This window comes from Callorhinchus milii, unplaced genomic scaffold (assembly GCF_018977255.1).
Source record: "Callorhinchus milii isolate IMCB2004 unplaced genomic scaffold, IMCB_Cmil_1.0 Scaffold1, whole genome shotgun sequence".
NCBI classification, from domain to species: Eukaryota; Metazoa; Chordata; class Chondrichthyes; order Chimaeriformes; family Callorhinchidae; genus Callorhinchus; species Callorhinchus milii.
Genome location: NW_024704742.1, coordinates 114735050 through 114760733, shown reverse-complemented (window position 1 = coordinate 114760733; position 25684 = coordinate 114735050). Strand labels below are relative to the sequence as shown.

The following is a 25684-nucleotide window of genomic DNA, read 5'->3' as shown; positions in this document are numbered from 1 at the left end:
CCACTCAGCGGGCACCGGCCTATTCAGGCCCCTTGCCCCATTATTGGGGGGCAGGTTTTCAGCATATCTGCCCCACTCTCTGGAAGTCCATTTCAGAGTTTGTTTGACTCACCCAGAGCTGGACAGGCTGGATTTTTCTGGTTGGACCTCTTGCTAGACAAACTGGCCTGTAGATGGACAGGCTGGGGAAATGTGTATTTGTATACTATTGTTCTCTTAATCATCAGTTCGTCATCATCAGTTACATTCGCATCCCACACAGAACATATATGTCTTTTGATCGTGCTGCTTCTGTTGAAAGGGAACGATACAACTTGAATTCCCAGATTCTTAAGACTCCCAGAAAAGCCTGTGAACTGTGTGGTCTGAGTATTCAAAGGTGAATCAAAGCATAGTAAAAATAATATATAATATAATAATCCTTGTATTTTGATATAGCCCCTTATCATGTCTTGGAGAGTCTCAAAGCACTTCAAAGAATATATTAAGTGAATTGTCTGTATTTTGTGGGCGAAACGCGACAGCCAATTGCGCACAGCAGTGTCCCACAAACAGTGGTGGATTGAGTGACCAAATTATTANTTTTTTAAGAGATTATTACACCCAGAAAAACAATCTGCCAATCGAATAACAACGGGGTTCCTACTTACTGCTCGGTAAACAGAAGCATGTGGAATAAGGAAACTTGCCCAATGTTTTGCCTTGCCTGGGAATCGAATCTGGGTCCTCTCGCTTGCGAGGCAAGTGCTTTAGCCACTAAGCTACAGGACTCCATTTCAGTCAGCTTTTGGTTTCCCCTACATCTTGTTGCCATCTGAATTATGCAAAATTCAGTCAGTGATGGAACTGGTACAGATACTTGCAACAAGTGATGGGCAACAGCATTGAATTGCTGGGCTTTAGAACAAGGAAAGAAGGAAGATAAGACTCTGATCATTGACCAACACAGGATTATTAAACTTTAAAATCACTGATTTCAATGATGAAGAAAAACTGAAGTGACACTCACTCAGTATTATTGATAATAGTTAGAGAGGAGGATAAGTTTTGACTTGATCATTTGACACATAATACATTGTAATAATGTAATAATAGTGCTCACTAGAAAACGAGGCACATCTGTTGCTAAGTAACCTTAGTTTATATTAATATGTCGTGTGTGCAACCAGTTGTATTGATTTCTTGTGATTCACTGAGCTGGGAATCAAGCATAAATACATGTCATAGACTAAATTGCATTTAATGATCTGACTGCTGTGTATATGTTTAGAGTAATGCATGATGAAGTGAGTGACACAGAAAATATTCGGAAAAACCTTGCAATAGAGAGAACGATTGTGGAAGGATGTGACATCTTGCTGGATACAAGCCAGACTTTTGTACGCCAAGGTAAGTGTGCCTTTTACCTAAAGCTTACATGTAGTCTGCTTGATAATCCTTGCATTTGTATTTAATACTCCCTGCGTTTGACAGGGGGCCTTTCATGTCGGGAGGACATCTCAAAGCATTTCACAGGATTTGGTGTACAGAGTGGTAACTGTGAATTTTGTAGGTGTTAAAGAAAGACTAAGATGTAATGTGCAATAACACAGAGTGAAAGCATGACGATTTTAGTGTGAATTCCAGATGGTTGCCTATTGTGTAAATCCTTGAAAAAACTGTGTGTGATAGTGAATAGATATATAAGTGACTGGATAACTTACTGGATACAATCCAACCCTTCAACAACAACTTGCCTTTAAATAGTGCCCTTCAGCTGGGATGGCATCTCAGGGCATTCACCTGTGGACCTCATTTATTATCCAAATCAGACTGACTGAATTGAAGTTCTCCATTCTCTTCCAGCTATAAGAATGCAATAGATACAGAATCACTTGAGGAGTTTAAAAGAAGGAAAGATATTTAGGCAGCAAAAGTATTAAGAGATGCGAGAAAAAGATGGAAACGGGTTTAGAAAGATCAAGAGCTGCCATGATTTTACTATTAATAGGTTGAATGACCTGCTCTTCCTATGCATTGAGATCCTTTTTGTTTTGTTTTAGGCTCCTATTTCATTTTCCAATAGGTTTTGTGGTTTGATTTTGAGGTCACTGTGAGAATAAAATGCACTCAGATTACTGAAGGACTAAAAATGTCTGTCTTTCTGCAGTTTTTTGCTTGACTGTAATTTTAGGTTGGCAGGTGGTTGGCAGATTGAAATGGGCCTGTCATCATTGAATAATGCGTGGGTGGTTAGCATGTTTGATAGTGTTTGGTTAAAGGTTATAACATCATTCTGTCATTTAACCACTTCACCAGCATTACTCTATATTTGAACAAATGCTACTTTTGATGACAGTGAAATAAACTAAATTAGGGGAACTACGTTCAACATGTATTATTTATTTGTAAAAAAAATTACCAGAAGGAGTGTGTTTTTTAGTCTGATACGTGGTGGAAACCCTTCGTAGTGCTTAAGAGTTTCCAAACCAGATAGAGAGTTCCACGTATGTATGGAAATCTCCATTTGTCTGGTATAGAGTCCGCACTTGAGAGGGACATACATTGTTTACCTAATCCGGGTGTTGGGCCGGGTTGGGGGGAGTGAGTTAGGTGCAGGCAGACAAGTATTATGGCTTGGGGACCCTAGATTGTACAGTGAGGTGTTGCTAGTTTAATTAGCTAATTCCACACAACACCAACTATCTTCCTACTGCTTGCACAGCAAAGACAACCCTATCCCATGAGGGCTTTGGCTTGTAGGGTTGCAGGACCTGAGAGGAATGTCAGTCTCCAGTGGAAGACTGGATGGTGCAGTGGGTTGGCACACTGGGTTTCCAATACTTGGTCTTGGATTTGAATCCAGTCTGAACTGGTAGGATTCTCCTCTTAGCCAGAAGGACCTTAGTGAAATGAACCCATCAACAACAACAAACAACAACTTACATTTATATAGCAGTTTCAGAGACATTGGGATCGGAAAGAATGAAAAGGACAGCAGCGTGAAGGTGGAACGAGGAGGCAGAGAGAGCCCTGGTCTCAGTAGGAGACAATGTCATTTGTAACCAGGGCAGTCTTGATATTATGAGCATTATGGAAGTCAGGTTGGAAGGGTTCATGCAGGGTTTCAGAATAAAAAGACTAACATTTTACGTTTTGTTTGGACATATCGATTTCAACACTCTCCTTCATGGAATCTGACCGAAATCTTTCTGGCATTCCAGGTTCTCTTATACAGCTCCCTTCGGTGGAGAGAGGGAAGCTCACCAAAGTCCGTCTAGGCTCCCTTTCTTTGAAGAAGGAAGGAGAAAGGCAGTGCTTCTTATTTACAAAGCACTTTTTAGTTTGCACAAGAAGTTCCGGAGGAAAGCTGCATCTTCTGAAGGTGCCATTTAATTCTTTTTAAGCCTGTTTTTAAATCTGTTCTCCCCCCATCGCTCCCCCTCATACACCCCCCGTTGCATTCTACATTGGGATCGAATTAACAATGCTCGCAAAAGAATGAGAAGCTCTATTTGAAATTCTGCGAACAATCTGAGCGCTCGGATGGGGGTTGCTGATTACTGAAGGACACAAAAAAACACAGTAGGGTTACAGAGCAAAACAGGTGGCTGTGGTTTGCTCTCAGACCTTCTTCAGGCTTTGGTGGCTTTCGGAAGTCGTAATTAGCATTTTGCAAATATCACAACTAGAGCCATCAATAAGGTTAGCGAAGTGCTCCTCAGTAAAGTGGTAAGCTTCCTGGCAGCTGTATTTTGTGCAAGGCAAGGCATGCACATTACACTGACTTGCAAGACTTCATTTCCAGTTCGATCTTGCCTCAGCACAAGTAACCAACCGTTTTCCTTAGACATATTTTGTCAACCATAATAATAATAGCATCTAATAAACATGAAAACTGTTGTGTCATTGTTTTATAGAAGCAGAATCTGGACCGGATAACATATTTTTAAAATCTATAAAATAATAATGCTTGAATTTGATATAGTGCCTTATCACGTGCTAGAGATGTCTCAAAGCACTTCAGAGGGATATACTGTAAAGTGGTTTTGACTGTATATATTGTGGGCGAAACTCACATTCCGTTAGGCACAGCAAAGTCCCACAAACAGCCATGAAGTGCGTGACCAATTTTATTTGGGGGATTGTTGGTCAGGTCAGGATTCCCCTCTCTTTTCAAATAGTGCCTTGGGATTTTTAACGTCCATCTGAACAGGCAGACAGAACCTCGGTTTAACATCTCAGCTGAAGGACTGCAACTCCGACAATGAAACCCCCTTCTCCCCCAGCACTGCATTGCAGTGTCAGCTTACTCTGCGAGATTCCAAGTCCCGTGCTTGAACCCATAACTTTCTGACGCAGAAGCGAGCCAGGCTGACACTTTTAACTGCATTTTTATGAACCTGCACATGCATTTTTCAGTATTTTGGCTTCTTCAAGTAACTTATATAATGCTCATTGTCTCAGTTATAACTTGAGGTAGAACATATTGTATCGGCTTTCTATTCAAACACACCTTGTGTGGGTTTACCTGGTTTGTAGTTTCTCTGGGTCCTGTTGGAACGTCAGAACCACTCTGCGGGCAGAGGAATGAGGGTAGGGTGAGAGCATATTTGAAACCTACATTTTCCAATGTTCCTTATGCTGTTTTGGAGTCACAGAATTATAGGTTGAAAAATGTTCCTCTTTTAAGTGGCAGCATCACTGGCTCCTTGATGTGAGATACATTTTGACTAAAGTTTCCCATGAATTCACAGGGCAAATCTTTATCAGCCACTTACTTAACAGAGCAAATGAGAGCTATAACAACAATTATACAAGCTAGGGCTCTTCAGTCTTTAGAGAAGACAATTCAGATGGGACCTCATAGAGGTGGATAAGATTTTAATGGGATTGGAAAAATAAACTCGTATCAATGCTTTTGGATTCATCAAGAAAGTAGAACAAGAGGACACAGGTTTAGAGTTGTAAAGAGCAATTTCAGGACAGACACCAGGAAGTTTTTCTTTACACAGAGGGTAATTGATGACTAGAACAGGTTGCCAGGAAAGATGGTAGAGAGGCCAAGATACTGGATTCGTATAAAAAGCAGTTTGATGTTGTGATAAGTGCACTGTGAGCTGGATGTTCTGGAGGCCCGTGAGATCAGATGGGCCAAAGGGCATTCTAGAGAGAAGCTAAATGATTTCCATACTGACTGCTGCTGCTTTTACTTTCTTTAGACTGGAGGTGTTCTCTCCCTGATGGACTGCACTCTTATAGAAGAGCCTGACTCCAGTGAGGATGAATGTAAGTACAGTCAGTATTTCTGCAGATCATGAAGCCATAAATAAATGAAATTCTGCATTGCTCTTTAGTGGCTAGAGGCTCAGGTATGGCAACATGGGGAGCGTGAGCTACCTTGAAGTTGGTTTACTATCAAGGCAATTCGCATGTAACCGAATGAGACTAATTTGACACAGGGGATAACCTCACTCACCATCAAAACAGATTCCTACAGATTTTCTAGTTATTAAGATTGTACTTTTGATTTATGTGTGCTTTTTAGGATGGTAACAATTGTCCTTTATTTTGGTAAGAATTACTTGACAAAAATCGAGACTCAGGCAAACCTTAGCATTAAACTAGTATTAAGCGTCACAGGAATCTCTTACACACACTTGTGAGATCCCAACATCTTTACAATGCCCGAAAGTCAGATGGAGCAAATGTTTGCGTGAGGGTGTAGAAAGTACCAATATTGGGTATTGCACGAGACAGTAGACCATGTGCGTATATTTGTTATATTTGGTGGATTTCATTTCAAAACTGAAGTCGGTCTCTCTACTTTGAAAGCTAATAATCATCTACAAAAATTTTAAATATCTTCAAATATGGGGTATACTTTAAAAATCTTACTAACAATCATCTTATACAACTTCTTTCTAAAACAGAGTATGTAATAATAATTATCCTTGTAACTGATGTAGCGCCTTTCGCATCAGGAGGATGTCTCAAAGAGTTTTACTCTAAAATGCAATGACGCCTTTGTAGGTAACCATGGCAGCTAACTTTTTGCACAGCAGTGTTTCACAAACAAGTGTGAGGTGACAGCCGTATACAAACTAAATCAATTTTGAAGTTGAGAAAAGCCTTTTTCTGCTGAAGTTTACCCTTCTTGTACATTAAATTTCCCATTTTGGTATTGAATTGCATGTTGAATAACTATCGATTGACTCTATTGCCTTGCTTAGTCAATTAATCCAAACATTCAGCACTTTGAGAAAAGATATTTTCCAGATATTTGTTCAAAATGTACTTTGGGCTAACTTATATTGCATGTCTTCTGCTCTGTGCTCTTGGCTCACTTTGGATGCAAGGTTTGTGTTATGTGCACTATCCAATAGGTCATATACTTTTTGGTCCCACCTTCTCTTCAGTCTGTCATGCTCAAATTTTCCTTTACACTTGAGACCAGTGATTATAACCTCAATTAGGATATTTGATAGAAGTGATAGTAGACAAGGCCTCTTCAACAGTCCAATGGGAACAAACATATGCAAAGGAATCAAAGCTGAGTCAAGGACTGGAATATTCTCTTGCTCGGTCAAATAGGAAAAATGCTATTTTGTCACTTTTTCCAAAGTTAGCTTTCAATATTTTCTGCTCGGTGTGCTAACTTTTATTTATACTTTTTAGCCAAAAGCTCTGGACAGGTTTTTGGGCACCTAGACTTCAAAATTGTGGTCGAGTCTCCCGATGCTCCACCATTCACTGTTGTGCTGTTATCTCCATCGCGACAGGAAAAGGCTGCGTGGACAAGTGACATTAGTCAGGTAATTATCCTCATAGCCGCAGTTCAATGGAACATTAGGCTCCCAATCACTCATCATGATAGGGACAAAGTTCTTCCCACTCAGCTCCTGTTAACCCTGTAACACCTTGCGTGTAGGGTGGTCCTATCAGAAAGTGTTTTGAATGGAAAGCTATGCAGTTTTACCTGATTAAGCTCCAATAGTACCCGAATAATACACTCTGGGGTCCCCAAGCCTTGTCTCTTGACAACCTGCACCTCGTACCCTCCAGATTTACATCCGGAAGCAGGGTGTGTCCCTCCGGGGAGAGAGTATGCGTTCCATTAGACACAGAAATTTCTATGTCTAAATGGCATACGTGCACTCTTAGTCTGATTTGGATACACTGATGGGTTTCGCATGTGTCAGGCATCCAGCTGAGGATTTGGATGATCCCAGCTATAATTTCCAGTCAGTCAATTTCACCAGATTGGCACAAGCTGGCCTCAGTTCTCACCAGCTCGAGAGGAGACATGTAAGAATCAGCCAGGTTTCCCATTCCTAATTGCTGTCCAGCAACTGGAACATTTGTACATGTGGATATGGAATGAAAGTTGGAACAGGCTTTGTTGTGATACCTTCTCCCCCCCTCCCCACACATGATGTCTGCCAACAGTGACAATCACACACGAAGAATGGCCACTTGGGATACATACAAGAGGGTGGTCAGTGCATGTGGAATGATAACCGAGCACATTAGTTTTCAGGAGAGGAAAGGAAAAAAATAGAAGTTAAAGGAACACCCACCCCTGCAAACCATGTGGTTCATAAAATTATTTTAGATTTCCATTTTCTTCCTTAGGACCCGAAAAAGGAAAGTTTTTTGAATCAAATGGATAGCCAGGCTGTCAATTGGTCATTCCATTTTTAAACAGTAGAAAATAAGAGTGCAAAAGAGTTTCAGATGAGGAAGCCCTTTTAATAATAATAATCCTTGCATTTGATATAGCGCTTTTCACGTCGGGCGGACGTCCCAAAGCGCTTCACAGAACACACTAAAGTGAATTGACTGTATATTTGTGGGCGAACGCGGCAGCCAATTGCGCACAGCAATATCCCACAAACAGTCGTAGATTGAAAATGACCAATTTATTATTGTTTTTTTTGATTTTGGAGGGATTATTATTAGGCGTGTGGAGTAAGGAAACTTGCCCAAGGTTTCGCCCTGCCTGGAATTGAACTCAGGTCTCTCAATTGCAAAGCGAGTGCTCTAACCACTGAGCTACAGGACTTTTGGCCCATTTGAAATCATTCTTCCATAATACCCACCCAGGAAGAACGCTGGTATTTATTGCAGGGTGTGAAATCAAAATGCCTGTAAAGGTATCTCTATTGATTTATTTCTAACTGTTTGCCCTTGGTATTTGACAGTGCATAGACAACATAAGATGCAATGGTCTGATGAACAACGTGTTTGAAGAAAATTCAAAAGTTACAGTGCCTCACATGATTAGGTAAGTGTGGTGCCAGGGCATTAATTACAGTAATTACAATATGCTGTTTGTTAGCAAGTATGGTTCTGGTTTGTTAGTTAAAGCATATTAATTAGCTTGTTATAGATTAATAATGTGTTTTATGCATCAGTTATGGTAGGTTTAAGGTGTTTATTAGTAAGTGTGGTATAAAAATTACAGTGAACCATTGTAATGCCCTTTAAATAGAGTCAAAGCAATCGATAAATCTAAAGGAAATTAATAGAGCTAATTAAACAAAAAAAACTCAGAAATAATGAAAGTAAAGGGCACAGAAACTGAAGGTTCTGCCATTATAGTCAGTTATTCAAACTTCCTATCACCTGTTAGGTATTAACAAAACAACCCATTAATCTGTTTAGTTTAATTGGGATGTCCTCCCGACATGAAAGGCGCTATACAAATGTAATCTTGTTGTTGTTGTATGATGCGACACAAACAACTGTCAATCTTAATCTTCAACCCAAATCTTTCTGACATATGGTTTTGAGGTTACATCACATGCTGTAGAATATATTCCTCATATTGTACAAAAGTGTAAAATGCCAGGATTTTTCCTTATTTCCTCAGATCTGATATCCGACTTCACAGTGATGATATTGATATCTGCTTCAGTAAGACACTGAACTCCTGTAAAGTGCCACAGATTCGCTACGCCAGTGTCCAGCGACTTCTGGAGAGACTAACCGATTTGCGCTTTCTCAGCATTGACTTCCTGAACACCTTCCTTCACACCTACCGTACATTCACCTCTGGACTGGTGGTCCTAGAGAAACTGACTGATATCTACAAGAAGCCATTCACCTCCATCCCCTTCAGGTAAGATCCAACAAAGCAAAGTCTTAATACACAAGTTCTTACTTAAGTAGTTCATAATTGAGGGATTTCCTGACCTTTGATCTGATGTGCTTCTGAAATCCAAAGAATCACTTTTGAAATTTCTGCATTTTAGACCTTGCAAATTAACACTGAATATAATAATTTTCCAAAATTCACAGCAAATTAATTGCTGATAATTTTCAACTGGAATGAGTTACCAGAAAAAATGGTAAAAGCCAGAACCCTGGACTCATTTAAGAAACAACATGGTGCTGTAACGGGGAGATGATAGGGTGGTTTTGGAGGTTGAGATCAAATGGGCCAAAGGGTGTTCTTATGGAAACATCTCTTGTGATCTTGCATTTTAAGACAATAATCTAAGACTTTCAGTTGTTAACTGACCTACTGTGGATTTCTAGCATCTGTGGTTTTCCCCTTGTTCTGAAAGATTTGGACGGGTACTATTTTCTCTTCTCTTTGACCGAGCCTTCAGCTCCCCTCTCGACTCTCTTCCCCCTCCTCGCTCCCTCCCTTCCCTCCCCTCACCCTGACCATTTCCCCCCTCCTTGCTTCCTCCCTTCCCTCCCCTCACCCTGACCATTTCCCCCCTCCTCGCTCCCTCCCTTCCCTCCCCTCACCCTGACCATTTCCCCCCTGCTCGGGTCATGACCCAACTGTGCAGCGCCTTGGGACGTCCTCCTGACGTGAAAGGCGCTTTATAAATGGAATCTTGTTGTTGTTGTTGTTGTTTAATAGAAAAGCTCAATATCTGCTCTAATTGGGACTAAACATATTGCAGATAATGTAGCGGCAGTGTGGATAATGGGCTGGCTGCGTGTGCATATGTGTGTCTCTCTCTTTGGTTCTCTTTGGTTCTCTGTTCTTACCTTGTTCTGCTGGTTCAGACCCACTTTGACACTAGACTTCCAAATATCACACCTGGCATTAACCTCCAAGCATGCTGCGGTGTTCAACACAATACGATTTATATCGCTCCTTGTACATCTGGAGGACATCTCAAAATGTTCTACTGTAATTTGAGTCATTTTTCTGAATCTGAAAAATAAACGTTTTCATTCCCAGGTCACTGGAACTATTTTTCGCGACTAGTCAGAGCAGCAGGTCAGAGCACATGAACGATGGAAAATCCCCTCGATTGTGCCGCAAGTTTTCTTCGCCTCCTCCGCTCTCAATCTCCCGGACCTCATCTCCCATCCGAACTCGAAAACTCTCCCTCAGTTCTCCTGTGAATTCTAGAGTAGGAGCTCTCGACCTTTCCACCACCTCCTCCTCCACCTCCTCCTCCTCCTCCTCCACCTTGAGCAATCCTACCTCTGCTTACACCCCAAATACCTCTCCACCTCCCGTAGCGACTAAAGTACCACTCGATCTCAGCAAAGGCCCCTCACCCCCAGATCAGATTCCCCTGTCGACAGAGGAAAATTCAGAGCATCCCCGTGTTGATATAAGCAAGTTACGAAGAAGCTTCAGGAGAGGTACAGAAAATACTTTACTTTGGTTTAGATTTATTAACTTTTTTCTCACTGTGATAGTCCCTTGCTTGAATATGTTTCCCTTCCGAATACAGTATTTGATTTGCATTATAGCCTATTGGGTCATTCAGTTGCTACACATGCTCCAGGCAACAGGACGGGTGGGCTGTGACTTCATCAATGCCCTTAATCTTGGTCTTTGGTAGTTCAACAAATGGATTTTCAGTTTTACAGCTTCCCCATTGAACTGCTTAAAGTCAGCCATCTGTGTTCACAACTTAGACATGAGGCTAGAATGGTCTTGTCTGTTGACAGCTATATGGACAAAACCAGTCCTTAGCAAACTCCTTCAGAAGATGTACCTGAAAATATACTTCTGTTCAGCAAGTAAATCACCTCACTGAGGGGAGACTGTCGAGTTTTGCTCTCAATGAGATGACATCAAACTGGTTCCATTGAGGAACTGAGAAATTTCCCCTGATTGAATTCAATGACTTTAGGCAGACCTGGGTCACAGATCAATCCATGAGCAAGCATCGCACCGCACCACATTGCCTAGCCAGCCAGCGTGCGTTGGGGCCAATTTGACCAGCAGACCAGAGGTTATCAAGGTAGGTTGTTCAATGACTGCCATCACCTGAGCATCTGTTGTCACACATGCTTGCCACAAACTGGGAGAGCCTAGATGCAGGTCTATGGGAACAAACATGACCAAGAAATAGGAATGTAGCAGGAAATTCCAAATGTCAAAGAGCCACACTTTTTATAAAAAAAGGGAGTGATTGATTATCAAAAATATATTGATTAGTAGTGGTGAGCCTATATTTTGGATAACCTTATAGTGTCCATTTGTTTGCCTTTTTTTACGTATTTATTATTGGTGGTGTCTGTTTTTCATTAAAGATGAAATAAAGATGAGATAGCTCACAGTTAGATGGACGCCAGTAATTTTTCTGTGCGATTTATATTAAATCTAAAGATCAACAAGCAATGCCCTTTATAGGGACACACCTTTAGGGGATTGCCCATGTAAGCTGTTCATAGCCCAGCTGTGAGGAGATTGCTCTCAGTGTTTTCCAAAGTTCAGAATTTTGATCCATTTTCACTGAACATTTTCTTCAATTTAATTCAAAGCAAGAGGCAACTGAATTCATTTACATTTTGAAGGCATTTGCCACAAGAGGGTACATCTGTCTTGCTAAGTAATCCAATAACATGAAAGCCAATTGATGTTGCATCATTATTTGGCAAAATGTATTCTGCCTTTGAAAAAAATCCACGATGAGAGCATCATAGAAACTATGTTATTGGAACAGGACAAGTTAAATTCATTAGGTTTCTGAATGAAGTCCCAGCATGGGGCTTGCATTGTTTCTAGAAACATAGAAATAGGAGTAGGCCATTCAGCCCCTTGAGCCTATTCTATTACATTCTATAAGACCATGGCTGATCTGTACCTCAAGTCCAATTACATGCCCTTGCCCCGTATCCCTTAATACCCTGACCTAACAAATATCTCTCCACCTCAGTATTGAAGATGTGAATGGATCCAGCATCCACAGCCTTTTGGGGGAAGAGAGTTCCAGATTTATACTACCCTTTGGGTAGAACAATGCCTCCTAATTTCATTCCTAAATGGCCTAGCTCCAATGTTAAGATTATGCCCCCTTGTTTTGAATTCCCCCACCAGAAGAAATAGTTTATCTGTATACCCTATCAAATTCCTTTATTATTTTAAAAACCTCAATCAGATCACCCATCAACTATCTAAACTCAAGAAGTTGCACTGGTTAAATCTCCCCTTGTAAATTAGGCAGGTTTGGATCTTGAAACAAACAGAAGGAATACAAATTGAGAGTTTTGTAGAGAGAAAAAAGAAAATTTACACAGTGGTTTCTTGAGCTCCTGCTGGATGTAAAGGGGGTGGAGGTTGATGGCTGTAATACAATAGAGGATGTGGCATATGGCAAAACCATATGGCAAAACTCAAGTAGTTTCTGTAACATCATCTGCACCCTGCAGTTATGTGAGGATTTGAGCTGCCTTCCAGGTATCTAGGATTATATACCAGGTCTCAAAATCTTATATTTATCAGAATCTGTAAAAGATGTAGTATCTCAAGGCCACACTATTACACAAACAAGGCTGCTGCTCCCTAGTTTGTTGTGAATCAAAAGGGAATTACACCTCGTTGTGATGTAAGCAAACCCAGCATTATTCCAACCCATGATTGGTGTTCGGGGTTTTTTTTGTTTTTCCCCCAGAATTACTTGGTTATAAAACTCAAGGTCTACCCTACTTTATCTCTCTGCCTCCACCCTCAATTCCAGGACAACTGACATCCTGAGAAATTATCTGTCTGACATCAATTCCTGGATGAGAGGCAACTTTCTACAACTGAATGACAACAAGACTGAAGCACCTCAGGCACTGGCAGCATCAGCGATCATGGTTGCACACTCCACCTCACCAAGCCAGTTGGGAACCTGGGCATCTTGTTCGACCCTCAACTGTCCTTTCTCCCCCATATAGTGTCATGACCCGCACTGCCTTCACCCACCTCCGCTACATTGCCCGACTTCACTGTCTCACCCCTCATACATGCATTCGTCACCTGAAGGCTCGACTATGGAAACTCCCTCCTTGTTGGCCTCCCCAACTCATCCCTCCACAAGTTGCAGATCATCCAGAACTCTGCAACTCGTGTCCACTTCCACACCAGGTTCCGTGACCCCATCACCCTCGCCCGGCTCCACTGGCTCCCCATCCCTCAGAGGATAGAATTCAAGATCCTAATATGGATTCTGCCTCAACCACTGCTCCTGGCAGGGCATTCCATCTCCTAACTACTCTGTGTTTTACCTATAAAGTAAATATGTCTCAAAATATTTTACAGAATTTCTGTAAAGTGTGGTGACTGTTTATTTGTTTATTTGTAGATGAAAATGCATTGGAATTTTACTCATTGTTCTGGGTTCAAAACTAAATTCATTTAACAGTATTCATCCTTTGTGAATAGCTGAGTAAATTATTAACTAGCTAGTTTATACAAAGGTATAAACCTCTCAATGCTTACATCAGAAAGAGGTTGTAAGGCCTTTTCTTTATTATTTATATAACTGTATCCTTTCCTTTATAAACTTCATTAAAAAGGAACATTTTGGTGTTTTGGTCACCAAAAAAAAAGCCTAACATTAAAAAAGGTTCACTTTTTTGTTTCTTAAAAAATTGTAACAACCCTTTGCATGTGGCGTATTCAGGCATCCGACAGAAAACATTTGTTAACAGCGTTCTCCTCAGACAACAGCTACTCAACCATCATGGTAAGATGTATCTAAGAGTTTTAGATAAGTCATTCAAAGTAGTAAATTACACCTAAGAAAGAGTTAAGGCTGGAGATTAGGAATTAGGTTGCATCTGTAGAGCAGTCAAACTTTGCTTTTCTAGTTTATGAAATTATTTTGGACTCTTGGTGGATATTATGTATATTGTGTAGATATAATCTATCCAAGGGAGTGAATTTTCTTGTTATTTGTACAATTTGATAGTATTGTCTTGCATCAGAATCCAATATGTTAATGCCTTAGCTCACAAAATCTAATGCTGCCTCATTCCACACATAATACAAATTGATATGCCTTTGGGATTTTTATCTTTAAATAATATTTGGAACCCTTACCTGTTAATCTGAAGTAAGCAAAAGTACTATAAAGAAAATTCACTGGTAGATATGTATTATAAACCAGCCAGTAATATAGTCATAGGCTTTAGACAGCAATGCATTGTTGCATTGTTTTCATTGCTTATCGCACCACTAAAGCCTTCAAAATATGGTTACTGTCTTTGCAATTCACTGAGAGGTATCTATTCTCCTTGTAAGTACTATTTTTGCCTCTTTCTGTCTGCTTTTCCATTTATTAGTTGAAGCTTGCATGTGCAGTATTATCAGAACATAGTGGGCACTCCCCAGATATTAATAAACACTATTTAGGATCATCTCACTATAATCAGTGGTGCTGGGTAGATGCCAGATAAGGGTTTTTATTGAAGCTGCTCAGAATGGATCTGGGTCATCACAACAGTTTAGTGAATTTGTTGCATAAAACACAATTTACTATTTAAAGGTATTGATAGCATTTTTCAATCACATGTTAATTTACCCCAACATCACAATTTTAATTTTTTTCAGGTTTTGCTGTAAAGAGGGAGTCACATAAGCTCCACACACTCAACAGTCAATTTACTGTAGTGAAAGGTTATTATAAATTAACATCAGAATGAAGTAAAGCAAGGCCATTTCAATAGGTCTTTACTACAATGGTGCAGTAAAATATACCAATGGTGCTGATTTATTCTGAGTTGAAGCTGTTCAGTAGAAGCGTCAGTGAACCTGAATTACTAGTAATCTGTTTACTGTGTGGGAGCAGTACTCTTTCAGTGCTGTGACCCTTCTGTTATCCACTACTCAACCAGTACTCAGCATTGGTGTGTTGCAGAAGGTATGTTACAATTTTAGAAGTTGATAACTGTCGGTGTAGATTGGTAGGACATGCTACCCTCCCATGACGCCTCTCACACTGTTCTTGGTACCAGCCGTGAGCTGAGTGTAAGTCCCTTTTGGGGTTACTCTTGTAGACTTTCTGTCAACTGCTTAGAGAATGGGAGAGGTTGAGAAGCAGCTCACCTCTTAACTGGGGGTTGGTGCAGGGCACTGGGACAAGATTGGAAAAAGCAGATAGGACAATTGTCACTTTTGATACAAACAAAAAAAGACTATTGGGTCCTCAGGATAATTGTAAAAGTAAAAAGAGACAAATGGGGTATATTTTACTTTGAGTGCTAAAAGTAGATTTTTTTTGCTACAGTTTTACAATGGATTTTACAGTTGGAAAGTCAAGAGAAATTGGTGCTGTATTTTATTAATTTAAAATAACTTCCAATAATTACCCCAAAATATACTTTTGAATTGCATGTTAAGCAATCTCAGGGCTGCAATATTGTGTTTCCTAGCTTCGAGCTGCATCACTGTTTTTCTGATAGCATATCCCTGGCGTGGGAACTCCAACATACCTTGAGACTTTGTGCGGTACAATTCATTTTCTAATTTACCTAAAAACAAATCGAACTAGAGATTGTGCTTGACCCATACATGTTTGATGATACATAACTGATTCGCAATTCTTTGCAATGCTAAATCTTTCAGTATGTAAATGTCTAAGTTCCCTGTTATCCAATCTTTCGTTTTCTCATTACCTTGTCTGTAGGTTACCTCAGCTACTATCCCCCTACTGCTTTTACTCACTCCTTCCAGCATTGGATTGCCTCGGAGATCCTCCTCACCTTTCGGTCCCCTGCACTTTGGTTGCTGGCTGCCTCCAGCTGGATTCCTCTGGTCCCTCCTCCTACCTATCTACATTTAGGTAACATGCAGGGTTCAGCTGCTTCCTGCTCCCTTCATGTCCTCTCATTTGCTGCTGCTCATGACTACATACAGCTTTCTGTTCACCATCTTGTGCTATCCAACAAGGGTGGTGGGGGGGGGGCAAAGAATGGAGGAGGATGAAGGTAAGTTGGGTCTACCTTGGGGTCAAGCTGACTCTGAAGTAACAGGGCTGGAGAAGAGAGAGTAGAGCTGATTCAGCTTTGTGGGGAACTTGATGATCCAATAACTAACAGAGGAATCTGCAGTACTCCAAGGCATTGATCTTGCTTAGGTCACAAGTGGACCTTAGAGTAGTAGAAATATCACTGGGTTTGAGGTTCACAATCAGCCTGAAAATTCTTTAATGGCTCTTTAAGGGTGGTTCTAGTCAGACAAGCAGGAGGAAACTAACCAGTGCCCCATACTTGTAATGGATTTAGCTGGTTAACTTCCAGTCGTATCCACAGTGTACACTTTGGAGTCCAGAATGCACTGCTACCAACTTGCATTCATACGTTTCTGAGCTTAGATAGTGAGGTGTGAACCTCCTGGGGGAAAAGTTTGTGAGGAACTGGCAATAAGAATCAATGCTTCTGTGTATTGTCACAAGCTAAACCCGGAGACTATTAAGCACAGAAAGAAGTACAGAGCTTGTCAGACATCCACTGGCCAACAACAAACTGGGTATGTATTCATCCATTGCATGGTTGAAAATTGGTTGAATCTGCTGCCCAAAGAAAACTTAACCTGTCTTTTCCTCACCTACCATTAAGTGTGTTCGTGTCTCCATGCCGTTCCCCTAACACTGGCTCCCTCAGCTTGACTCCTTGTGTTTATTAATTGACTCCAATCTGCTCCCCTTCCATGGGATTGTCACTCATTGCTATCTGTGTCCTCATTTACCACCTTGTTATGAGTTATTTCCGTTCTTGCCAAGATTTTTCCTCTGTCTCTGTTTTACTCAATGGTGGCATTCTGTTTCCTCCCCATCTTCTGATCACTGGTTTCCCTCTCCTGTTATCTGGTTTCTTGATTGAATGATGACTGACATTCACATTGTGGGCTGACCTCTTCCTAACCTCTTGGCACTGTTCCACTTCTGGTGCTTTCTAGCACCTCACTCACAATACCTTTCCAGATAGGCATGACTGATGGATTTTGGATTTGCTGCTTTCACGTTTATGCCTTTCATGTCCTCTCAACATGAAAGATGCTATACAAATGTAATTTCCTATTGTATTTTACTTTAACACAGTTTTTAATGCAGCTTATAATTATATATTTAGTGCATACGTCTCTTGTCGAGCACTAATGCTTATTCAATTATACACAACCACATATCGCTGAATTACAGCCTACCATAAACCCCTACAAATGCTGTTGTAAAATTTAACCAGATATTTATTTAAAACGGAGTCTTGAGTTAGTGATTTAGGTATTCATGCACCCAGTGACGACTTTATTTTAATGCCAAATATGCAAAGTCTCACACTGAATCATAAACTCTTTCCTACTCGCGCACACTAAAAGCAATCTTCAGATTCAGGCTACATGCCTGTCTGGACTAACTGTTTCTATTGGATCCATTATACACTGAATACTAAAAATCACTATCACCNTTTTTTTTGCTAAGCCTTATTAATGAAATTTCCCATTGCAAAGATTTAAAAAGAGTTCTATTTTTAGCAATCATTGTATGTTAGACCTTGAGATATAGATAATACTTTGCATTTACTCCTGTTGGACCTTTACACAATTTAGCATTTTCAGGCTCTCCTGGGAGGTTAACTTGCCTCTGGTGTTTACCATCGGTGACCAAGCTTTCAGCCTCTCTGCCCCCACACTCTGGAACTCCATCCCACAGTCCCTTCGCCTCGATTCCTCCCTTGCATCCTTCAAGGCAGGTCTCAAGACCCTTCTCTTCGGCCGTGCCTTTGGTCTCCCTCCCACCTCTCTGCCTTCCCTCACCCCTACACCACCCCTTCCTCTATGCTCGGGCCCCAACATCTGACTGTTCAGGGCTTTGGGACGTCCTCCTGACGTGAAAGGCGTTCTACAAATGTAATTTTGTTGGTGGTGGTGGTGGTGTGTGGTAAGACCTGAGAAAATCCGCCCATCTCTGATTCTGTGGAAGGATGTAATCTGTACATTGATGTGATCAATACATCTCTGGACACTTGATTCATTGGTGTGCTGATTTCTTTACTATTTCACCAGTGAAGGTCAGGCACATGATGGTGTTGGAAGGCATTAGGATTAAGGAACAAAACTGATGGGTTTCAGAGTTTGCAAATCTATGTGAGAATTCCTTAGCACTTTCTACGATTTGTCCTCTGCCCATTTACAGACTGTGCGGTTACCCCACCCGCTGTTAAAAACAAACTTGCTAAGGTGGAATTTTTTAAAGATAAATAATACAGATAAGACCAAAAAGCTAGTTAAAAGTTGGTGAAATACAAACAGTAAAGCAGGAAGGGCAGAGTTACCTGGAAGAGGATGTGCACTACTCAGAGTTGGAGTGGGAAACTTAAAGAAGTAATTTGTGCGTTTTACAATCTAACGGGTTCATTTTGTTCATGTTTGTCTCAAGTGTATTTTCTCTCATGTCTAAACACAGGAAAGTATAGGAACTCATAAGTACAAAGAAATACGCAAATAACCAGCTGTTATTTGGGAGTGTTGGTTACTGATTTCATAACAATTTCAAAAACTTGCATTTATATAGCGGTCTCATGGAGCTTAGCATCTCAGAGCAATTAACCGTAGTGGAGCTTGATGTCAAGCCAGAGAGAGCGGGGAGGTATCCGTAGGCACAGTTGAAGAGGAAGGTCTTCAGGTGCGATCTAAAGATTGGCAAGGAGGCAGCAAGTTGTAGAATTTAGAGCATAGTGGCTAAAAGCATGTCCACTGATGGTGCAGAGGAGGGGATGAGGGACGTACAGGAGACCAAAGCCAACTGAGAGAAGGGGATGGGTAGAGGAATGGGGGGTAAGTAGGCTGAAGAAGTAGGGATTGCCAGGGCATGAAGACATAAGGGAAAATACACTGAGACAAATATGAACAAAATGAACCTGTTATATTGTAAAACTCCCAACTCACAAAAACGCCAACTCTGAGTAGTGCACATCCTCTTTCAGGTAACTCTGCCCATTATGTCCTCTTGCTCTCCTTTTCTTTGCTTCCATTAGTCTGTTACCCCTTCCTGCTCTACTGTTTGTACATGAGTGTGAAGATGTTGAAATCAATCTGTTCTACAATAGGGAAGAATTGAAGCCTGGCAAGGACTAGGGTAATGGGATTACAGAGTTTGGTGTGGGTGAGGATATGGGTAGCAGAGATTTGAATTGATTTGATGAATGGTGGTACTGGTGCTTTGGAAAAATCGAGGAAGCATGGATAAGCGTTTTAGCTGTCTCAGGTGTGAGGTGCAGTAGGAGGCAGGCAATATAACAGAGGTGGAGTAAATGGGTCCTGATCAGGGACCAGATGTGAGATAGAGAGGACAGCTGTGGATTGAACCTAACACCTAGGTTGTGCGCAGCTTCAGTGAGTCTGAGAAATAGGACAAGAAGGTTAAGGATGTCAGAGGGCAGTGAGGGTGCCCTCATTCCTTGTACTATAACAAAAAGGATTTAAATGTATACATCTATACCAAACTGTAATCCTAACTGTTTATCTCCTCCCTACCCAAGGAGGCTAACTGCTAACTGCAGGGCCTTCAGCACCATTGTAGGTGAGATCAACTAACTCAGCACAGACCAAGGATGATACTAGACTGGTGTGTGTAGCTCAGTAGCCCACTAAGCAGAGTGTATATATCCACTGAACTATTAGTGAAGCCCAAATGAGTCTTATCTTTCTCTTCCTGTGAATGTATACATAATAAGAGCTGATGAGACTGTGGGAGAGAGACTCAAAGTGAAGGATCTGAATTAAGAACTGCAGAGAGACTGCCTTTAACAGAAGCTTCATTTGAGCTATACGAAGTAAGTCAGCTCTCGCACTTCGCTAAGTCCTCAAGTTACGTCTCCCTCCAGTGATGTTAGCAACACTCACTGTATTACAGCAATATTTAAACAAATCAATGAAAGCCATCAGAGAAATCTAGGAGCATATTGAAAGCAACCATCACTGTGTTTTGAAAAGAGTTTTTTTTTATGGGAGACTCCTCTGGAAGGGAAGCAGAAAAATATTGCTTATGTGTCCTGTGGACATTTCTCAAATAGGACATCTGGCCCTCAGCAGCCACCCTGGTGTAAGTCATGTGAAAAAAGGTATATTATGTACAATGCGAAGACCTTGTGTAAATGTACAGAGGGAAATATGGGTACCCTTTTGTAATTAACATTCAATGAAAATAATCTATTATATAACTAAACAACTCTATCCATTCTCTGGTTGTTAATCACGTAACAACAACAATGTGCATTTATATAGTGCTCTTCCCATAGGACAGTATCTTGGAGAGCTTCACAAAGATGGGGGTTGGATACCAAGCAGGGGAAAAGGAGGAGTGGGATTCCTGTAATTCCATCTGTATACCTGCATTTACACATGGTGATACATAATGGACCAATTTTCAATGGCAAGTAATGTGATTATGCATATCAGTACAACTGACATCTTAGTATTTGTAGTCAGCAAATTTGTAGTAGTTGTACACAAGAGTACTTTTGTCAAACACTTTTTAATATAGTATAATAGAGTAGAAAGTACCCCTTTAAGCATTTGAGGTTTCAGGGTAAGGCATGTTTTCTCTTGGAAAAGTTTCCATCTGATTGTTTTTATATAGGGGTATGTCAGACATTTCTTTCTGGTATTTATAATTGTGTGGTACAAACAGTGCAAAGTCCATTGAAGGATGTCCAAGAATTTACTGCTGACTGATAAAACTATTGGAGAATTTTGAAAGTTACCAATATTACCACGTAATACCTGACAATGTATCTGGAATATGTTGAAAGGCTAACAAACTTGTTGGAGTGTCCCAGAATGGTTACACAGTCGGCAAAACTCCTCTGAAGACAGAAAACCTGAAATAAACCCTGAAAACGGTGGAAATGCAGAGCAGATCATTCAACATTTGAAAGAGAAAGATAGGTTAAAGATTTTGAATGACTGTCTTATCAGAATGTGACCAACATTGTTGTCCATTGAGGTGTACGAATCTTACTTTATTGTAGTACACTTAAACAGATACAGCATCGATACAACAATACCATACAAACAACCGGATTGAAGATGTTTCAAGACCTGTTGCTTCATGAAATAGATCACATTTTCTTTTTTCAGAATCGGTCTGCGATATTAAAATTTAGGTTTATGACAGAATGATATTTTGCACTATTGTTTTTGACCAAGAATACGTCATTTAGCAAATGAAAAGAAAACTCACGTAACAGAACAGACTTTCCATGGAAGATTTTGGTTTGTTACGAGCGAAAAATGCCATTTTCAGCTTCAATGTGATATATTTACTAAATGTTACTTTTTGGTAGCAGCAGGTCTAGAGTCTCTGTCTTTGGACAAGACAATTCCAGAAGGGGCTCAGACTGTCGAGGCAGCAGAAATGTCTCCATGTAGATCTCCTTCTACCCCACGGCATCTCAGATTCCGGCAGTCAGGAGGTGAGGGTACGTGTATTCCAAAGGAAAAAAGAATATAAGGAGGAAAAGAAATGTCTGCAGCGATTTATGACATTTGCATTGCAGCATTAAGTCTACATTAGGTTATGCAAGGTTACGACACATCACTCCTCGTGTATTACAAGCAAAGTTTCCAACATGTAACATACCTCTATTACACCTTAAGCCCTCATATTTTAACTTGTACAAATTAACTGAGCTTTTGTGTTTAAAGTGGATTAGAAATGCTGGTAGCTAATGTGACACATAAACTTAACAGTTGCATTTACTGAGCAATTGGGATGAACAATCTTTTGGCCTATGTTGTAGCCTGGGGCTGCTTTAAGTTGCGTATATTTGAACTGTTAGTTCACTTTACATCCAAAGCTTTCCAACCTTCCAATGCCTTCCAACACATGCGGAAATCCATCATCATGCTTAAGAGAATCCAAATCAAAATGAGAATTCCATGCATCCTACCTACAAATGCAAATTCCTGATGTATTGGAATGGAATATGTACTCTATTTCAATACACATGAATCTCGGTCTGTAGATGGGCTGGTGTGTCAGTACAATAAATGATCATGGCAATACTGAGCAATAGGACATGGATTCACTCTTACAACTCAAACATGGTCCCTGTACAGATAGGGAGCCACCAACAAAAAAAACCAGGAGCTTGCCTGCTGGTAGGGAAGTAAGGAACTCAAGTGATTTAGTCAAATGGATTCTTGTGCACCACCTCATGGAAAGAGTGGTATTCACTGTTAGGAGCATTTTCCTGATTATCTCTGCAGGGTTATGAACATGGGGCCCTTAAAATGGAAAACCCTTTCAATACAAAAGTGGGGAGAAATCTATATAATCTCACTTTGCTGGTGGACAGTATTACTAATGTTTCACAAGTTGTCAGATGCTGCAATCTGCATATCACGCACATGGTGATATGTAAAATTCCTCCATAAATTCTTTTCGTAATTCCTGATGGATGCCTGAATAAAAATGCAGTTGCTTCTTTATAAATGAACAGATTATCAGTGTGTGATAATACGTTATCAGTGTCATGCTGAAGGTTTTTACAGTCATAACCTGAAGATATCTCATGCACTTCCTCACAAAGTATACAGTATAAGAAATTTCTTAACACCTTTTATAAATGCTAAATGAATTGCAATTCCCACAGTGGTTTAGCTAACTCGTTAGGTCAAAAGACAAAGACGTAGGATAGTTTGCTATTTAGTATCGTAGCTTTTGCTTAAAATAGATCTGCAGAGTGGTAGAATTAAGCATGTCCTTTGTGTGATTTGAATGATGCAGTTCAGTCTGGTGTGATGGGAGCCGGCTGCAGAGAGATGGACAATGCACGCTGCTCTGTGTCTCCTACTTCAGCATTCGCCATTGCCACAGCGGCAGCAGGACATGGAAGTCCGTCAGCCGAAAACACAGGAGTGCAGGAAAAGTTTAGACGAGTTTCTATGGGAGGTAAATCCACCCTCTCCTATTCATTTTATTTATCTTAGTCAATTAATGGGATGGAAGTAATCAGTGCCTTACTGATGCCCCATTCCTTAACACAGAATACATCTTTTCTTATCAGTGCATTCCTTTGGGAAGTTGGATGGGTAGCCTGGATACATACCCTGGGCTACCTTGAAGTGGTTCAGCGTGTTACAGAACTGACCTTCAGTCAGGCTCTGCCTCTGTTAAGCGCTCTGAGACGCTATCTTGTGTGGAGGGCGCTATATGAGTGCAAGTTGTTGTCGTCGTCGTTATCCTGTGCTTCTCCACAGTGAAATAGTGATCATGATTTCTTTGTTTTTTAAAACCTTTTAATGTTCCCTCGATGGCCTCAGTATCCCAGATCAGTGAGAGGAACATCAGGCAGGAATCCCAATCCTGATTGCTAATCAGAGATCTCTGTAAGAAGGTACACATTTGTGGTGTCAAGTAAAGCAGGATTATGCTCAACAGCAACATAACTTGTCAACACTCACTGACAAGGCTCACACAAGAACAATAACCACTTAGGTGAGGCACTTGAGAACACCTGGCACAAGTGGAACCATACTTTAAATAAATGAACAAGGAGACTAAGGCCTTCAACAGAGATTTGGAAGAGAAAAAATTGTTTAAAAAAAGTCTTCATCTGAAGTGCATCTATATTGTTGGTAGAACTCGAGTGGCTGGAACAAGTAACATTGTGGTTACAGACTGCATTGTGAGTTAGGCTGCAGACTTTCCTGGCTTCCGGGATGCATGATTAGCCATTTTGTGAATCTATCAAGTCAAATGACTTCCAATATTCACAAACTGTGAGTCACAATTAACACAACAAATCCAATTTATGAATATCCCAAATTAGATCCCAAGAACACCTTTACAGAAAGTCTGGAAACCAAACTTGCTGTGTGGTTTGTAACCAAATTTACTTGTGTCCTTTCACATTCTGCCAATAAGGGGCAGGCATCACTTAAGTCACTGATAGTCATGTCGAGATCATTATGTTTCAGGCAGGAGTAGACCATTGGTCTGTCTAATAAACCCATCCAACTTCCCAAAAGATTCCTTTATACATTAATCTAATCACTAAATAACCCTGAATCCTTTTAATTTCCTTGAAATGTCTAGTTCCTTTTCTGAAACCGTTATAGTCCTTTGCTCTACAACCTATGTTTGTAGTTTGCTCCACATGCTATTGTACTTTTACGGAAGGTATTTCTCTCGCATTTCTGATTTGCTTTTGTTGCCCTTTTGTGGAGCTTGTCCCATAGTTTTGGATTTGCTACACAATAGAAAATATGGCCTTCACCCAACTTTTCTAAAACCTTCATAACCCTTCTATCAAATCTTCTTTTAGCCTCTTTATCTAGATGAGAAAAATGCCCTTGGCTGGAAATTCTTACTTGAGTGCTCTATCGCCTAAATTTGGGAATTAATCTAGGCCTCCGCTGTATTGATGTGACCTGACTACCAAACCTCCAGGTTTCACTCTCAGTATTTCTTCACTGGGATTATCACTCTGATCACTTGACTAAAATCATTTACATTTTTCTATCAAGTGTCTTCTTTCCATCAGCATGCCAGATCACTATTTCTAATTAATTTCCAAACTGGCCTTTGGGAGCAGGTTACACCTTCAAGATGCAGGATTCCCAGTTTCTCAAATATTCTTCCATAGGTATTGCTCTGGTATACTATGGGTCATTTTGGTCATGCTGTTAATTAGAACAGAGTGGCTTAAATTTTTCCACTTGAAATATTTAAGCTTTTTGTTGCATAATACTGCTGCCTGTCTTTTTGTACCTCCTCCAAACGTAAAATAATGGAATCAACATCTTTCAATTGGCAGCACTCTTGTCTCTAAGTCCAGAGAGTTGTGGGTTCAAGTCCATTTTGCACTTGCAGTGTAGGTTGACACTCCAAAGCAGTGCTGTGGGTGCCATCCTTCGGATGAGATGTAAAACTGAGGTCCCACCTGCTTTTCAGATGGATGGTAAAGATCCCACATTCATAAAGAGAAGGTCATTTAATAAATAATAATAATAATCCTTGCATTTGATATTGCGCCTTATCATGTCTTTGAGGCACCTCAAAGCGCTTCACAGAATATACTGTAAAGTGAATTCACTGTTTATTTTGTGGATGAAACACAGCAGCCAATTGCACACAGCAGTGTCCCAACAAACAGTCGTGGATTGAGTGACCAAATTATTATTTTTTATTTTTTGAAGGTATTATTACCCCCGGAAAAGTAATCCGCCAATCATCTAACAACCAGGTTCTTATTCACTGCTAGGTAAAGAGGGATAAACATGTCCCTCAGTGTCCTGGCCAATAATCCTCCAAATAAAATTGGTCACTGACTTTGTGATTATTTGTGAGGTATTGCTGTGTGCAAATTGTCTGCGCAAATTGCCTACAAAAACATATTCACACATTTCACAATAAAATCCTTTGAAGAACTTGAGACATTGCAACAACATGATAAGGTGGTATATCAAATGAAAGGATTATAAGTGTTATTGTTATAATGGAAGCAG

The 25684-nt window shown here is 40.4% G+C and overlaps 1 protein-coding gene across 1 annotated transcript in view; it reads left to right on the top strand.

Annotated features, from left to right (window-relative positions):
- rasgrf2b (Ras protein-specific guanine nucleotide-releasing factor 2b) overlaps nucleotides 1-25684 on the top strand; it is a 102613-nt gene that overhangs the window by 52510 nt on the left and 24419 nt on the right. The window contains exons 9-17 of the mRNA XM_042334559.1: nucleotides 1271-1389; nucleotides 3204-3364; nucleotides 5202-5268; nucleotides 6658-6794; nucleotides 8184-8266; nucleotides 8855-9103; nucleotides 10187-10599; nucleotides 21520-21651; nucleotides 22962-23126. Coding sequence (XP_042190493.1) covers nucleotides 1271-1389; nucleotides 3204-3364; nucleotides 5202-5268; nucleotides 6658-6794; nucleotides 8184-8266; nucleotides 8855-9103; nucleotides 10187-10599; nucleotides 21520-21651; nucleotides 22962-23126 — 1526 coding nt within the window. The remainder of the gene's footprint in view (nucleotides 1-1270; nucleotides 1390-3203; nucleotides 3365-5201; nucleotides 5269-6657; nucleotides 6795-8183; nucleotides 8267-8854; nucleotides 9104-10186; nucleotides 10600-21519; nucleotides 21652-22961; nucleotides 23127-25684) is intronic.